At 45.1% G+C, this 18208-nt stretch overlaps 1 protein-coding gene across 19 annotated transcripts in view; it reads right to left on the bottom strand.

Moving 5' to 3' along the window:
• Nucleotides 1–18208, bottom strand: part of SLC25A30 (solute carrier family 25 member 30) — a 60535-nt gene that overhangs the window by 25161 nt on the left and 17166 nt on the right. For 9 of the 19 annotated variants that reach the window (XR_007188952.2, XM_044381816.3, XM_057308527.1 and 6 more), the window contains exons 2-3: nucleotides 2804–2922; nucleotides 1213–1360 (exon numbers count right to left, since the gene is read on the bottom strand). Coding sequence is in view for 18 of the 19 variants with exons in the window: in XM_044381816.3 (XP_044237751.1) it covers nucleotides 1213–1360; nucleotides 2804–2922 (267 nt within the window). In the remaining variant the exon portion in view is untranslated. Of the gene's footprint in view, nucleotides 1–1212; nucleotides 1361–2803; nucleotides 2923–8800; nucleotides 8927–10946; nucleotides 11069–11589; nucleotides 11735–11779; nucleotides 12096–18208 lie in introns of those variants that run through there. The other 10 variants (XM_044381817.3, XM_048215698.2, XM_048215697.2 and 7 more) reach the window with 7 other exon arrangements.

Here is an 18208-nt window from a genome sequence, read left to right as displayed (position 1 = left end):
CTCTTGCTACTCACCAACTCCCACACTATACCCATGCTGAATTACTTGCAGTTCCTAGAATGTACCAGGCTTTCTTGCACATTCCACTGGCTCTGTATAAATACAGTTCCCTTCTGACTTCACCCGGTTCACTCACTCTTCTTGATCCTTCCAGCTTAGACCAGGCACTGCCTGGATCAAGCAGCCTTCCTGAAACACACCCTCTTCCCTGTCCTCATAGTCTGGGCTTGACGCCCTGCCTCGGCCAGACTCTAGTACTCATTATCAGACTCCCATCGTATCCCGTTTACACATCTGCAGCCCCAACTACATGACAGCTCCTTCATGCTGCTGCTGATCCCCATCTGTCCTCCCAGGCCCAGTCTCAGCCTTCTCTGTGATACTCTGTGCCCTGAGAGGGTGGTGCCCACGGATTATGTCCTTCAGGCTCCCCTGCCAACTGACTTCCAGGTGGATTCCACCAGCAGACAACGGGATGGAGGGAGGGAGGAAGAAGAGGGATTCTCCTCTCCCTGGGCACTACCGACGCATCCCTCCCCAACTACTGTTTGCTCCCTCAAGGCCCCAGTCCTAACACGCTCTGTTATCACCATTCCTGTCCTTGTCCTTTTGGTCCTAGGGTTGGTAACAACTTCTCACTTTGATAGTTTCTAGGTACCTCAATATCCTTCCTTTGTTCCCTTAGCCCTTAAGTAGCCCCTTCATTGAGGTCTCCTCACTGAAACCACGCAAGTCATTCTGTTTTCTGCAGGGACCCGGGCAACATAGGCACCGGTCTTACTCACTTTCCTATCCCGCGCCTTCAGCACACTGTTCACTAAATGTTGGATTAAAGAAAAGTTGTTCACAACCCTTGTGCACAGAGGATACTCTTATCAGTTTCCTTATAGCAAAAACCTTGGTAATTCAGAATAGCCAAGGGGAAGGGCTTTTTCCAGAGTGAAACACTGAATTCGGAATGTTTTTTGAAACAAACGTAATTTTTGCATTATTATCTGTATTTGAACATAATAAAAACATACTTTCACCACAACATTCACTACATAAAAGATATACAGAAAATAAAGTTGAGATGAAAAATGAAAAATCTGCCAAACTTGCTCTTTTCAAATACACCTCAAATTTCTACTTTTTCCTCTATGACATCTTAGTTTTCAGTCTATTCATTTGGAAGGTCAATAGTCAAGTATAAATGCACAACAGTCTACTTACCCTGAGTACAGGGCTTTCAGCCCTTCTTCTCTGCCTATCCGCACTAATGCATGCAACATTCCTCGATACCGGATTTCTTTAAAGTTTGCATCATTTGTCTGGCCTTGAATCTGGAGCCGTGTCTTGGTTAAGTCAATTGGAAAAGTACCTTAAAATTTTTTAAAAAGAAATATTTCACTTGATAAAAAGAAATTCCACTAAATAAAGGATACATGGTGATCTATTACTGAGGAAACATTTCGACTATAATGTAAACTAAGAAACGAAATTAAGAAATAGCAGATACTTTGCAATCTTTTCTCTATTTAAAAAAAATTAGGAACCAAATGATTAAAAAGACCCCAAAGATGCATAAATGTATTTTCCTCTCTTTACATTTTTATGTAGTTCCCATCTTACTGTACATAGCATTTGAGAAGCCACACTGCTGTGAAAGATAGGTACGTGGAATGATCTACACAAACAAGAATTTTAAAATATGTTACTGTTTTTTGCATGTGGGTAAGCTAAAATCGGGTTCAATACGAACGAAGAGAGAGAAGTTCATTTTCTTTTTTTTTTTTTTTAAAGATTTTATTTATTTATGTGACAGAGAGACAGCCAGCGAGAGAGGGAACACAGGCAGGGGGAGTGGGAGAGGAAGAAGCAGGCTCCCAGCGGAGGAGCCCGATGTGGGACTCGATCCTGGAACACCGGGATCACGCCCTGAGCCGAAGGCAGACGCTTAACGACTGCGCCACCCAGGCGCCCCAGAAGTTCATTTTCTAAAGGAGTGTCTCACTTTGTGTTCTGTCGTCTGAAAGCAATCTATTTACGCAGGTAAAAATGTTTAATCCGGTGCCCCACGGAGAGTCCACCCAACTACGTAACACTCATTCTCAGCAAACTTGATCCATCGTGGCAATGGGAGAGCCCACCCACACAGGCAACCCAGTGGGTGGGTGGTCCATGCACCTTCACCCTCAGCCCTGGTCCTCACTGGCTCCTCAGGGGCAGCCCCTGTTAAAGGACAGCAGGGGCCGAGCCCTGGAAACAAACGACAGTCCAGCACCTGGCACTCGGCAGCCGCTCAATCAGCATTTGTGGAGTGAATCATGCCAGGAAACAGACGAAGAGAACCGGGATCTGATGTGCAGCTCCACTGAGGAGGACGACACAAACACCACCCGGCTACTGGGCACGACTAGCACGTGCCTGCATAATGGCGGGCAATCAAACCCGCCCGGGGGGACACCTGCCAGCTCCTTAACACTGTCCCCAGCCCCAGGCGCTAACAGTGGCAAAGTGGGGAAAAGGACAAGGAACACGGAGGGATGTAATCTAAAAATGACTGATAAAACTTCTGTTTGATTAACAGGTTCCACTTTCTCCACACTAAACTTTGAACTCTAAACGGCTGGCAGCCAAATGACCAGGTGACGGAAAAACGTAACCAAAAGAAGGCAATTTTGAAATCTGAGATTAATGTCTCATACTCTGTCATGCTGTGTTCGAACTACAGTCACATCAAGCACCAAACAGCAACCCTAACTTTTCTTCGACATCCCGTGTAGCAAGCAAGCGATGTAGGTCATTCCCTTGGGCTCCTTACCGCACTCCGCCGTAATGGAGGCCAGGCCTCCGTACACGAAGGGCTTCCAGTTGAGGGCCGCCATCTTCCCCGCAGTCCCTTCTTTGATCAGAGAAACATAGCCAACGACAGGGCTTTTCCTGGACACAAAAGGAAGGCATGTCAAAGTTATAACTCCGCACACAAGCAGCTTCTTCTTTAAACTGGTGTTCCATTTGGAGAATGCCATCAGATGCGCTCCGTGAACAACGCCCCCCAGCCCACACCCCAATTCCCCAGGGGAGCCTCGCCTTCATAAAGCAAATCTCACTTTATCCGTTGCCTTAAATCTCATTCAGGCCTTAAGTGATGCAATATGCTGGTCCGGTGATATGGTGAATGTATGTAGTGGAGCACAACGGAGGCTATTTTCTGGGTAGTCTATTTTATCTAAAATCCATTCATTTTCACTCAACAAATATTTGCCACTTGTGTGTCACTGTCTTAGTGAGTCTCTCGGGTGCACTAGAGCAAAAACTGTGGCTACCCCATGTCCTAAGGTAAAATGACAATTACTGAAAAAGTACCAAAATGTACTTCTAGTTCACACTCTATAAATATTAGTTTTCTTTTCTTATCCATATCGCGTTAAGAGCTGGGAGGTAGCTTGGTGTGAAGGAAAGAGGTGGACTCTGGGGTCAGAGCCACACCGCATCCTTCCTAGGGAAGTTCCTGTTAACCTCTAGGCTTCTTCTTTATTAGCATCATCACCATGGAAGCAGCCAACACAACCAGTTAGGGGTGGAGCCCATACTTTCACTGGCTAAGTTAAATAAAATCCCTAGACTTCCATCCTCCTTTCACCTAAAAGGTGCTCACACGCTGTGACGTGTATTCACACACCTGCCATGCCGGGTCCCTCACATTCATTACACCTTCTGCAGTTTTATGCACTTTCTGTTGGTAAATCTGGCCTCTGTCCATTAGCAGGAGAAACATGCAAATTAACATACGTTTGTATATATACTATCAACCATAATTATTGTTGGTTTAAAATAAAGTTTCTAACTAATTTTAGTCATTATTGGTGAGCAATACGCCCAGGGTTTTTACTCTGCCATGTTTTAGGAGTTTCCCAGGACTACATTTCTCAGGAAAGGCCTGCCACAAGCCACTGTCGCCAAAAATGTCAGTTTGTAACAAGGCCAAAGGGCTGGCTTAAACTAAGAAAAAACACAAGGAACCCAAAGGAGATTCTAAATACATCCACCAGTAGCTATTCTCATTTACAGACATTAACCGAATTCAGACTGGTTACAAATGACAATAAGATAAAGGGCTCTATAGGCATGGAACCTGAAAAATCATCATTTGCTTTAATGTGTTTCAGGACCAAGAACAAGCCCTGCCCCAAAAAACTCATCTCAGCTCCCTATCATCCTTGAAAACATTTAGTAATATCTGTGCATAACTAATTCTTAGCCTTATGAAATTCATAATATAATGATTAATACTATAAGTTCTATAGAACGTCAGAACACATTAATAATAAATCCAATAATTAACTGTCCACTAGTACCTTCCTTAATCCATTCTTAGATTCTGCTGAATTCAAGTTAAAAAAAACAAAGCAATAACTACATAACAGTGACGAGTGGAAGTACTATAATTTGCCATTAGAAAAGTCTCTGATACAAATGATTTCAGTGGATCCCCCAACAAGTTTGGGATAGAAGGACAGAAGAACAGACTAGAAAACTGAGTCTCAGCAAAGCGCCCTGCCCAAGGCCACACAGCTGACAGGGCAAAATAGGGCCTCCAACCCCAGTGTCCTGATTCCAAATACAGTGTTCTTTCTACTACCACCTGAGGCTATATGCAATCATAAAGGAGCGATGGCGTTTTAATTAAGGAGGAAATACTGCTAAGCAGCTTCAAAAAGGTAGTACTGATATGCTGCATCTTATAAACAACAAAAATATGCTTAATTTAAGAGAAAAGTCTTAAGACAGAATATAATATCCAGCAGGTAGACAGTCAATCTAAACAGCAATAATTTATTTTACCAACACAGTATATAAAGATAGTGTTCAAATAAATTTTTAGAGTTGTTCACAGTGGTGAAATTCACAGATTATAAAGAAGCCATTTTAGTGAACAATTCAGTGGCACTTCGCACATTCAGGATGTTGTACCACCACCACCTCTACCTAGTTCCAAAATATCTCATCACCAGGAAAGAAAACCATTACCCAGTTGATCCCCACTCCTCCCTCCCTGCGGCTTCCACCTGGTTCTTATTTTCTTGGCTGTGATACTACGGACGCGTTAAGCACCTGTGTGGCACATAGGACTCCTTATTAGTAGTTCCTAACCTGACTACAGAGCTTCTGAAAAGGATAGACATTAGGGCCCCATCTACAGAATGAGACTCTCAGGGACATCCCAAGCATCTGTGTTGTTACTGAAAATCAGTGCGTTAAATATGTGGTGGCCAATTCACACCTTGGAATACTTACCACTTAAATTCCCATTTTAGGTAGTTAATTCTCAGTGATGATGTTATAGCTGATCCTTCTTCTTTTCTTATTTAGTAGTGACTTTTTTTTTTTCTATACATACGTATGTGTGTGTCTATATATATTGAAATATGTATGTATCTACATGTATAAAGACACACACACAAGCTATCTTGCAAAATGTCAGCAAAACTTTATGGGAAATGTAATAATATCTGATCTCTAATTTAAAAACAAAACAAAATATTTTTTTTAAAAAGACACTATTGCCATATGGCCTCATGCCATCTCACTGATTAACTTTCTGGTTTCCTGCCACTACTTATTTGTTTTACTAGCTTAGTTTTTTTTTTTTTTTTAAGATTTTATTTATTTATTCGACAGAGATAGAGACAGCCAGCGAGGAGGGAACACAAGCAGGGGGAGTGGGAGAGGAAGAAGCAGGCTCATAGCGGAGGAGCCTGATGTGGGACTCGATCCCACAACGCCAGGATCACGCCCTGAGCCGAAGGCAGACGCTTAACCGCTGTGCCACCCAGGTGCCCCTACTAGCTTAGTTTTAATGGCTACTTTTGGTGACTTTGTCTTCTGTCAGTTTTGGGGTTTTTTTTTTTAAGATTTTATTTGAAAGTGAGAGGGAGTGAGAGCGCACAAGTTGGGGGGGGGGGCAGAGGGAGGAGAAGGAGAAGCAGGCGCCCCGCTGAGCAAATGCCAGGCCAGGACCCTGGGATCATGACCTGAGCAAAACCAGACGCTTAACCAACTAAGCCACCCAGGCGCCCTCTCGTCAGTTTTGATATTAACTTCTCGGTTAGAGCAAAATGCAAAAGCTCTGGGTTCAAATGCAAACACTCAACTAGAGCTTAAAACTGCTATGGAACCGCCTCCCCACGGTTTTGGATCAAGTGAACAGAGCACACACCCATTTGTCCCTATTCAAACGTACCACTGCCATAAACTCATCTTCCACAAATGAGTGTCCATTCCTGCATCCCTACTAAACTGTAAGAAAGTTCTTTCTATTCAATTACAGGTTTTAAAAGTTAGCTAGGAATAGGGTAAAAATTACCTTCGGGCTCTTCTCTTCTCCTTTCCCAACACTAGGACTAGATTATTGAGCAGTTAAGCCTACTGCCCCCCTTCCCAGGTTAATGTTTGCTGTGTCAAAGAAAGAATTCTTTAGGGACGCCTGGGTGGCTCAGTCTGTAAGCATCTGCCTTCCGCTCAGGTCATGATCTCAGCGTCCTGGGATCAAGTCCTGCATAGGACTCCTTGCTTAGGGGGAAGCCTGCTTCTCCCTCTGCCTGCTGCTTCCCCTGCTTGTGCTCTCTCAAATAAATAAATGAACTCTTAGAAAAAGAAAGAAAAGAAAGAAAGGGAACTTTAGCTAACAACCAGAGAGTATCAGTAGTTGGTCCAACATCCCAACAAGGAAAGGTTCTAGCTAAGGCTGGAACAGGAGACATTATGTCCAGTACGCTGTGCCGGCCACAGCAGGCTGAAACAGGGCTCCAGCTATCTCAAGCTGAAATCTCAGTAAACTGAACCATTTCTTTGTTGTGGAGCGCTCTTTGGAGGGGTTTTTCTCCCACATATTGCTGAACTTCCTAGCACAATTTTTTGGGAAAATCCCAACTCTACTCAAGTCTCAAGACTGACAGGCCAACACACTCAGGGAGACTGGTGTCCTTAGCAGTCACTAGGGTCTGGACGACATCTCAGCCTGAGATCCAGGGAAGGGCTTACAACTTTGCAAAAACTCCAGTGTCAGGCATAGCAGTGCCTGTGGATCACTTCCCACTTTGCACTCCTCTTTAATCCATACCCTTTAGCCAGACTAAACCTAGGGACCACTTCTCTGCTGCATTATAAACACAATGCTAATAACAACAGCCATCATTACCGAATATCTTATATATCAGGCATTGCTATACATTTTCCACATAAATAATTTTATTTAACCCTTACAACTCTATGAACGATCATTAGCCACATTTCACAATTGAGGAAAGAAAGCCTCAGAGAGGAAAAGTGATTTTTCCTAGTCACGTGGCTACAAAGTATACAAACTAAAGTCTCCCTGAAGGAACAAATGATCTTTCCTCTATGTACTACAAAACCAGACACTATTTTCCAAAGGCTGTTAAAAAATATTAGCAGGCGGTAGTGTAGAAATTCTGCACATTCGGAATAAAAGTATGATTTTCCTGCAAAGGAAATACAAATTTTCCACCTATTTTTTAAGCGTTTTCTGAGTGGAAATGTCTATACAAATTAAGGATTCCAAAGGATTCTTCCAACACTTAAGATATGTACTAAGTTACCATATCCTCTCTCCTACATTTTCTCTTACTTAGCACTTATTTTCTCCTTACCTCCTTTGCACAGCTGCAAAGAGAGGTAAAATATAGTACAGTAATTGCTTCTGGAACTTCTGAAAGCTTTCCAAGTCCCTGTTATATAATTGAGTCTGGATAAGTTCTCTCGAATTTACTTGAGTTTCCTTTTCAGTCTGCAGCCTTAAACGGGAATCACAGTCTCTAAATTTCTGTGCCCTCTTAAATCTTTGTTCCCCATATGTTAGCCTTTCACAGACTCCTCTTATTTCCTCTTCTCTCTAAAGGTACAGTATGGAAAATAAGCTCATCACAGACTTATGAAACGTGGAATTTAAAAGGAATCTCAGAAGTCATACCTCATTTCATATGAATTAATCGAGCCCACGATCTCAAAACTTCACAGCGGCAAAGCCAAGACCAGAATTCACGCCCTTCACCTTTTTTCACTCCCTGAGGAAGACGAATCTAGAATCTGTAGGACAGTCCCAACACTGTTCTGGTATTCTTGCTCAGGAGTAACAATGCTGAACACTGCAAACGCTTTACATGAACTTACACCGAGAAAGACGCTAAAATCCAGAAGCTACATCAATCTTCCAAGCAAATGAAGTGCACCCGTACCTACGAATGGGAGCCAACTTGGCGTGTCCCAGGAGCAATTCAAAGTACAGTGTGCCCTCTCCCAGAGTAGGAAGCTCGCGGGCGCCCGGGCTGCACAGAACCGCGAGTGGGAAGGATGCAGAGGCAGGAGAAACACACCGTGGGGGCCCGGGCGCACACGCTGAGATGCCACACGGCCTCACACTTGGGACCTGTGACGCTGGGACAGAAGTCACCCCACGCCCCCAAGTGATGAGGCCCCGGAGCCGGCGCCCCTGCCGGAAGAAGCGCGGGCCAGCCCCGGAACCTCGCACCCCAGGGAGCCGGGTTCCGCACCCGAATCGGGAGCGGCGGCAGCCCCTGAGCACGCCCGGCCGCGTCGGCGCTCTCCCGGGCCGCAATCCGACCGCAGTCCCAGAACCGGCCAAGGCCGACCGAGGGGGCAGCACCGGCCGAGCAGGGAGTTCCCACGTCGACCGGTTCCGGGCGCCGGGGCGAAAGGGGGTCGGGCCAGTGGAGGGGCGACCCGGAGCAGGCACGGAGCGGCCAGCGCAACCGCGGCCCAGTGGTCAGACACTTACCGGGCGGCGGCGGGTCCGCCAGTCCTGTTACTTGAGCCCAACTGCGCCCGGAGGCAGCCGGCACCAGAGCTGGAAAAAAAGCCGCGCAGCTGCGGGGGCGGCTCAGAAGCCGGCACGCGGCCCCGCCCACTCACGTCGTGCGGCCACGCCCTCCGCCGTGGCTTCCATTGGCCGCTCCGGCCGCGGCCACGCCCATGGCAGCCGGCGACTGGCTGGCCGCGGAGGGACCCGGCCACTGAGTAGCCCGCTTCCCGCTGACAAGGGTGGGAGCCTTGGGAACTCGGTGACGCCTCCCACGGCCTCGGGTCTAGACTTCGCAGTGAAAGAGAAACTTTGGGGAAAGCACCGAGAGCCTCGGAACTGGAGGCTTCTCAGAGGGCTGGTTTCCTATGGCCACGTGAACCTCCGCAGTCAGAGAAAGGAAACTCGCACTTCTTTTTTTTTTTAAACCCAGATTTTTAGTTTGAAAATGTACGAACCGACTGAATAGTTGCAAGAAGAGTACTATAAACAGCATATACCCTTCACTCGGTGCTATCATCACATTTGCGTCCTCTCCCAATATGTAGGTTGCCCCCAACGCTGCTTCACCGCTAAATATCTCACTATTATCACATGCAAGAAATTTAATACCATTTCTGTCACATCATTCAACATACTGTCTATATTTAAATTTCCGTTATTGTCTCAAAATGTCATACAATTGCACACGAGCACACACACGTCTTTGAAAATTCAGGATCTCCCCAAGATTCACCCGTTCGGTTTAACACCGTGCCTCTTTAGAAACTCCTTTTATCTACTAGAACTTCCACTTTTTCAAAATCTTTCATGACTTTGACATATTTGAAAAGTCCAGGCCAATTGTCTTGTAGACTGTATCGATTTGGAATTATCAAATGTTTCCTCATGACTAGATTCAAGTTAAACATTTTAGTAGGAAAAGTGGGAGGTGATGTGTATTTCCATGAGAAGGCACAGTGTTTCCCATTATCCGTGCGGCCAGGTTGGATCATTTGGTCAAGGCATGGGCTGGCTGATCTCTCCACAAAGATACTGTTGGAAGCTCAGAAATGTTAGAAGTTTAACCAATCAATCACCAAACCAGTCATCAGTAAAATTTGATGTGCACACATCAGAAAGACAGTTTGCAAACTGGGAGCACTCAAACCAAAACACAGAATAAGTCTTAGGAGTATGTTATAAAGCAGCTTACATATCGAGAAAGCAGTGACTGTTCACCTCGATTGGTTATAATATTAGAATTTTCTTAAATGACAGGGAATTGGTCAGTGGTTACCTCATATCAACCTTAAGAAACAGTTCAAGCTTTGCTTATGATTTCCAGAGGCATAAACAAGAAATTACCCAGGGCCAAGTTGGTCTTGCAAATGAAGCTTTGTATATTAAACTGGTTTTTTGTCCGTTCAGAGAATTTTCAAGGCTGATCTCCGTTTTGATTTTTTTTTTTTTTTTTTTAACAATACCTCTCTCCCACGGCAGCAGAGGCGATCTGCAGTGATAGGCTGAACCGGGTGCATACTTTTGCCCAGGAGGCACACACTGATGAACGCTTACCGAATTTGTTGTAAAATGGTGCTTTTCCAATGCTGTCATTCCTTCTACCTGTCTAATTTTTTTCTCCTTTTCTCTTCCCCCCACCCCCGCCCCGCTTCTCATTCTTCTTCCCTTCCCTGCTCCCCTCCCCCACCTTCCCCTTTTTGAATAACAGTGTGGACTCCAGCATTTTTTAAATTCAATTTAATTCAGTTACTATAAACAAATACCGTTATTACTTTTGGTGCACAAATTGCCCATACTTGGCAGTGGAAGCCCCCTCATCTGGCTCCTTTATTCTTATATATAAAATATGCTATCAATCTGAGCACTTCCTTGTTCTCTGACCCAAGACCTGCTAACACTTCATTGAATCTTCTCTGCCCTAGGCAGGAAAACCCTAGTTTCTTTTAGGAGGAAATGGCACTTAGAAAATTAGATCTGAGTACTTGTGCTCATTGCTACTGGGATGTCATTCTTCCAGGCCCTTACAGTGGACAAAGCATATATATATTTATGGAGATATAGATGTAATGCAGTAAACAGTATACCCTTTACCCAGACATAGTTTTAAATCACGAATTCATACCTCCAAGTCAAAATCCAACACCATAGGATTCATTTTAGTCTTCCTCTTTCCATTTTATATCTTCCTTCTCCCTCAATGAAAACCCCAGTTCACGACAGCATCAATATATCTGCTCATTTATTCTACGATATACAGAAACTAGTTGAGACTCACATACCAGTACTACCACCAGCAATAAACCTTCTAAGCTCAAGATTTCTTGGCAGTTCCTTGTATCTTTATAATACATCCTTCTAAATATATCCTTTATAATACATCCTTCGAACACTGTGTTCGAAGTTTACTTGAATTAATTGCTTTTTGCTATGGTTATGTTCTCTATTTGATCTATTGTTAGGTTTGTTATTTGCATCAATTTTAGAGTTTGCATTTTTCATCTTTTTTATTCAATTTCATTTTTTGAATGTATAAAGCATCCACATGGTTCAAAATAAAGGCTTACAAAGCTTAAACTCCCTCCCAATTCCCTGCACTCCAGTCCCACTCACCTCCTAGCAGTAACCACTTTCCTTAGTTTCTAGTTTATTCTTCCACCATCCCCAAGTTAAAAATATCTAGAACTATATGTAAGTATATTTGTTAGTTATCTATTGCTGTATAACTAAGCTTACCAGCTTAACACAACAAACATGTATTAGCTCACAATTTTGGTGGGTCAAAACACCAGAAGGGCTCTGGTAGGCACCTATAGCTCCAGGCCCCCCAAGAATGCAGTCAGGGTGGCACCTGGGGCTGCAGGCACATCAGGGCTTGAGTTGGGGAGAACCTGCTCTCGAGTGCACTCAGCCTGGCTGTTGGCAGGCCTTAGGAGATCCTCTTTCAAGCTCACTCACATGGCTATTGGCAGGCCTCAGGTCTCCACTGGCCACTGGCCAGTGTATTCGTTTCCTGGGGCTTCCATAACGAATGACCACAAACTGGATCGCTTTGAGAAATAAGAATTCATTCTTTCCCAGTTCTCAAGGCTAGAAGTCCAAAATCGAAATGAAGGCAGGGCCGTGTTCTCTCTGCAGTCTCTAAGGGAGAGTCCTTGCTTTCCTCTCTGCTAGCTCTGAGCCATTGCCAGCCACCCTTGGCATTCCCTGGCTTGCAACTGCATGACTTCAATTTCTGCGTCTGCCTTTACATGGTGTTCTTCCACCGGTGTATGTGTCTCTGTGTCCCAGTTTCCCTCTTATACTGACGCAAGTCATGAGTAGGGCCCACCCGAATCCAGCATGACCTCATCTTACCTTGATCATATCTGCAAAGACCCTATTTCCAATATAATCATATTCATAGGTACCAGTTGGGTCAGAACTTCAACATATCTTTCTGGTGGACACAAGTCAACCCACAAGAGCCAGAATTATGTTTCTTGCATTGTTGCCCCTCCATGTAAGTACTCACAACATGGCAGCTTGCTTTGCCCTGGAGAGAGAGAGAGCGGGGAGAGACAGGGAAATTGATTCCAAGATGGAAGCCAATCATCTCTTTGTAACCTAATTTAACGCTTCTGTTAGATTCTGTGTACCAGAACCAGTTGATAAGTCCAGCTCAGACTCAAAGGGAAAGGATTCCATAAGATTACATGGAAGAGGCAAGGATCATTGGGGACCCTCTTCAAGGCTGCCTGCCATAATATATGTATTTTTTCTTACTTCCCCTTCTTCCTTACATGAAAGGTAGGACACTTTATTCCACCTTGCTTTTTTCATGAAGAGTGTATAATGCATCCTGGAAATCATGCCAGAGCAGTTCATGGAGGCCTCTCTCATGCTTCTTACTACACCATCATTCTTCGTCAAGTGGATAGACACAGCGTATATATTCAGCTTCCTATGTGTGATGGGCAGGGTCCTAAGACGGGCTCCAGGATTCTTGGCCACTGGTGCACACACACCTTCTCCCAGCCATTCAATCAAACGCTCATCTAGGTATGGCAGTGAAAGGATTTTGCATACACGTAATAAAGTCCCAAGTCAGTTGCTCCCATGATAGCGAGATTGTCCAGTAGGCTAACCTAATCACACAGGCCCTTTAAGAGCAGAGTTTCCTCTAGCTGCTCTCAGAAGGGAAGTCAGAGCTTCACATCACAAGGATTGGATGCACTGGTTTGAAGGTGAAGAGGTGCACGGCAAAGAATGCAGGTAGCCTCGAGGAGCTGAGAGCGGCCCCCGCTGACACCCAGCAAGGAAACAGGACCCTCGGTCCTGCCACACCAGACACACCTTGATTTCACCCTGTGATACCCTGAGCAGAGAACTCAGCCACCACGTCAGACTTCTGATGGACAGGCTACGAGCTAATAAGTAGGTGTGGCTTTCAGCTACACGTGTAGTAATGTATTAGGCAGCAATAGAAAACTAATACATACGGCATGCAGGCTGTTTGTAATACTTGGCTATGGCAAATAATGGCATAGTGAATAAACTTTTGCATGTATTGTTTTTATTGGAGGAGATATCACTTCCAGGTAAACTTCTGGGAGAATCGTTGGGTCAAAGAGTAAACACGTATGTACAGAAACTACATCTATTGCTGCAAAGAGCCACGGCAGCGATCTTTACATTCGTGGGTTTATTTGGGCCAAAGAGGTGTCACTTCCATTTACAGATGAGGGAATGAGATTCCCGGAGGCAACCGGACTATGCCAGGGCCCAGGGCGACCTCTCTCTCATTCCCTTCTCCTGTTTCTCCAGCAGCCCTGGGCTTGGGCTTACACAGTCTTTTCTTTACTCTCCAACTTGAACTCTAAATGAATCCTTGGAGTTTTGTTCACACACTGTTTTGTTATTGATACAGTTTGGACATGCTTCGGGTATCACCTGAATCCTGACATAAAATCAAACACAGTCCCCAGCTTGTGGAGGAAAGTCATTGAAATGCCTCCTTTCCTAAGGCAGAGAAAGAAGTACACAACGTTTGCTACCCCGACGCTCATCTCACCATGTCTAGTCCTTCTAGACTCATAGCTGTATGGCATCTGAATACAAAGTTACTGAATTTCCCCCTTCCTATCGATCTTTACACACCCAAACTCCACTGTTACCTTATGCCCCACCAACCTCTGCTAATATAGTAACACACACATAATATCTGCTAACTTATATTTAGTGTTTAGTGTTTAGTGTTTAGTGATACACAATTCCCAGCCTTTCAAATAAAAGGATCCCTTTGTAATGTAAACTAAATTTTTAAAAACTTTGGAGTCCCTATAAAATAGATGGTAGTATTTTCAGCTTACATCAAGAAAATGCACACTGAACCCTTAGGACTCTCTGAATAATCATGGGTCCCCCAAAGGGTCTTGATCCCCAGGTTGGAAATCACTGCTCTGGGGAATAGTAACTTGGTTACATCATCATAGTTAATTTAGAAACAAGTATATGGTGTTGACAATACCGATTCCATCTTTGGCCCTCCATCTTGTTCATGTCCGTGCGACGACCTCCCTTGGGGCTTCATGTTCTAGACCCCTTGGAGGTTAATGTATGCCCTGACCAGAATGTGGGAAGTCTTGTTCTGGTCTTCCCTAAAGTTGTTTAGATAACTAATAGAGATGATATATTTCACCCACTCACCCCCACCCCATGCACAGATAATACCATGAGGTCTGTCAAATGTTAATTATCAATTACGAGTATGCAGACCCTTTGACCTCATCACAATGCCCTCTGTACATCCCCTCGCCCTGTACAATCTGTAGATAAAGGTCTGGACTTAGTGGAGAATATCTGCATAGCGTCTGGATTGTCATGCGCCTGATTTCCCCAACAGTAAGTTACCCTGAATAAAACTCTATGTAAACCGTATGGAGTCGCCTGCTTTGTTATTCAATCTCAAAATGCCTTCTCAATTTGGAGGATACTTTACCGTCCCTCCTCCACCATCTAAAAACAAGAACAGCAAAAAAAGAAGGGGTAAGCCTCGAAAAAAATCTACTAACTACTCAGTGCCAATCCATGCTGGGCACAACTGACTTTTCTTCTATTCTTTGCCCTCCCTTTCCCTTACCAGCTCTTCACGTATGGTGTTTCTCTCTCTACAGTAAACACACCCAGATGGCAGGGCGGAAGTGAAGACCTAGGTTCTACCCACTCTTGGCCACAACTTTATCAGCTGTCTGACCTTGATTAATTAGTAATGTCCCTAAGTCTTCATTTGCCAAATGGAAACAATACCTACCTTACAGAACGTTAAATGAAGCGACGTGTTCACAAATGCACGTTGTGAAATGTAAGTACTCTAGAAATATACTCTAAATTCATCTGGCGATGTCACTTAGCAGCTTACAACTTTTCATGGGCTTCCCAGAGTCTTCAGGATTAAGGACAAACCCTCAGTCTGGCACAGAAGTCCCTCACTGTGCGGTCCTCACTGCTCCCCAGTCCAGGAATCTGGTTCCCCATCCTCCTCACCTATTCGCCTGCCTCTCGACCAGTCATCTTAAGTAGCTGGACTTCTATCCTGATTTCCAGTTAGGACTTTTATTAGCACACCGGCTTTGTCACTGTTCAGAGCAGTAAGGTGCTCAGAGCCGCAAGCCACGAGGGGACTATCCCAGTCCACATGAAGAGCCGGGCAGGAGGGTCCATCCCCCACCCACGTCGTGTTTCTCATCATCTCGGTGATTGGGTTTGCACTGTGTCCTAATGAGGAATAAATGCTGTGGAATCAGCTAGAATTTAACAAATGTGTGTGTGACAACATTGAATGACAAGAACGATGCTGATACATTGTTCTGTGGCCCTAGATCTTGTCAGGAAAGAGTCTCTTGGGTTCTTCTGTACGCTCGGTGCCATGCAGAATGAAAGGCCTGAATCAAACCATTTTTAGGGATAGACTTCAGTGGTTGGTGGGGGGAGGAGGAGGAGGAGGAGGAGGAGGAGGAGGAGGAGGAGGAGGAGGAGGAGGAGGAAGGTTGTACCTGAGACATCTTGTTACCTCCCCACCCCCCTGGGCAAAGAGAAGCAGTAAGGAGCCATAGCTCCTCCTAACAAGAACACCTGGATAGGCACGCATTCCCAGCCGGGATACTGGGAATGAGCCAGTACAATTCGTTACCACTATATCTTATACCAGTGGTTCTCAACCAGATTTTACCAAGGGGACACCTGGCAATGGCTGGAGACATTTTTGGTTGTTACAACTCCACGGTTGCTACTGGCATCTAGCCTATAGGGACCAGGGATGCTGCCAAACTTCCTACAATGCCCAGGAAAGGTCTCCAGCAACAAAGAAGGATCGAGACGGCAACAGTGCTAAAGTTGGAGAAATTCTGTTTTCTGGGACTGTGGCTTTTTCTTGGTCACAGGTGCTTTTCTGAGAACACATCTTTGGGGTTGACTTACACGGGACTGTTTGTATGAGACCTTTGCAGCTCCCCAAACACGCCAGGGCTCCCTTTCACCTCTGGGGCCTTGTGCGAGCTAAACTCTTCCCCTTGCTAATGCCCTCTCCTCCTTCGGGCCTCAGTTTGGAGGTCATCTCCTCCAGGAAGTCTCTCCTAATCTGTCCTTTCTCCAAGAGGACACTGTGGTAGGCAGAACAATGACCCCCAAAAAGGCCTATGTCCTAATCCCTGGAATCTGTGAATGTGTTAGGTTACATGGCAGAGGGGAATTAGATTACAGGTGGAAATAAGGTTGCTGACCAGCTGACTTGTAGGTGGGGGGTTATCTTGGATTATCCAGAAGGCCCAATGTAATCACTGGAGTCCTTACGATGGAAAAAGGAGGCAGGAAAGTCAGAGAAGGAGATAGGACTGTGGAGACAGTTCAGAGGGATTTGATGTAAGAACTCAACCCTCCATTGTTGGCTTTGGAGATGGAAGGAGCCATAAGCCAAGGAATGCAGGCAGCCTCTAGAAGCCAAGAAAGACACAGAAACGGATTCTCTCCTAGAGCCTCCAGAAAGGAGCACAGCCCTGCCCAACACCTCATTTTGGCACAGCAAGTCCCATCTCAGACTTCCGACCTCTAGGGCTACCAGCTAATAAATGTGTGCTGCGTTATGCCACGGAGTCCGTGGTCATGTGTTCCAGCAGCGATAGGACACGATGCACCCCCCTGACTCCCTTGCGGCCCCATCTCTCTGCCATCCTGAGTCTGCACCGAATCTTCACTCACACAAGCCCCCTGTTCTCCCCTCGCAGATCCACATCTCAGGCAGGCCCACTCCTGGGTCTTCCGCAGCATTCTCCTGGGAACCTGACCTTCACTTCACCTGTTCTCCCTGTAAACAGGAGCGGTTGAGTTTTCACCCCCTGTGGTTTTTGACCCTGATGAGCTGATGGGCAGCACGGTCACCCTGGAGGGGAAACGAAAACGTACAAACCCCTACACCCCCCCCCCCCGGGAAAGTGGCTGACAGGGCTCCTCCTGGTGAACTCCTCTGCCTCCACGGAGAGTCAGCCTGAGGGTCGGGCATCTTACTAGTGAGAACTGAAAAAGTCCTGTATCTTCCTTATAATTCTCAGTGTACTTAAAAGTCAAATCAATGTCATACTTTCTTCAGAGTGTTTCGTAGTAATTAAAGGAAATAAAGGAAATAATGAATATGGTGCCCTGCGTAAAATAAACATTGCTGTCACCACTGTCCTTAGCGTCATCACAATCGTCATTAGTCTGAACACCCCCTTCAGCTTGTACACAAAAGGCCCACTGCCTTTAGGTAAAACCAGTATTGCTAGATAGTTAAGAGCCTAAAAGTCAAGTCTTTAACATTTATTTATTTTTTTAAAAGATTTTATTTATTTATTTGACAGAGATAGAGACAGGCAGCAAGAGAGGGAACACAAGCAGGAGGAGTGGGAGAGGAAGAAGCAGGCTCATAGCAGAGGAGCCTGATGTGGGGCTTGATCCCAGAACGCCGGGATCACGCCCTGGGCCGAAGGCAGACGCCCAACTGCTGTGCCACCCAGGCGCCCAAGTCTTTAACATTTCTTAGTGGTTTTGTCCTGAGGTTTCTACTCAGTACTTTCGATGAACTTTTCTTGAGTAATAGTTTCAAAAGTGCAATGGGAACATGGGACGACCGGCTGGCTCAGTTGGAAGAGCAGAAGACTCTTAGTCTCAGGATCATGGGTTTAAACCCTACGTGGGACAGAGAGATGACTTTAAAAAAAAATTAAAAACACAATAGGAACAGAAACCAAAATGGCTACTTACTTGCTATAATGACTATTTATATCTATGGACACTAAGAGAATTAACCAATTCAACATGTAAAAAAAAAAAAATTCAAGCTGAGCTTTGATCGGAATTGTCTGCATTTTTTTT

Source organism: Ursus arctos, unplaced genomic scaffold (genome assembly GCF_023065955.2).
Source record: "Ursus arctos isolate Adak ecotype North America unplaced genomic scaffold, UrsArc2.0 scaffold_10, whole genome shotgun sequence".
NCBI lineage: Eukaryota > Metazoa > Chordata > Mammalia > Carnivora > Ursidae > Ursus > Ursus arctos.
The sequence above is the reverse complement of the archived record's forward strand: the minus strand, read 5'-3'. Positions and strand labels throughout refer to the sequence as shown.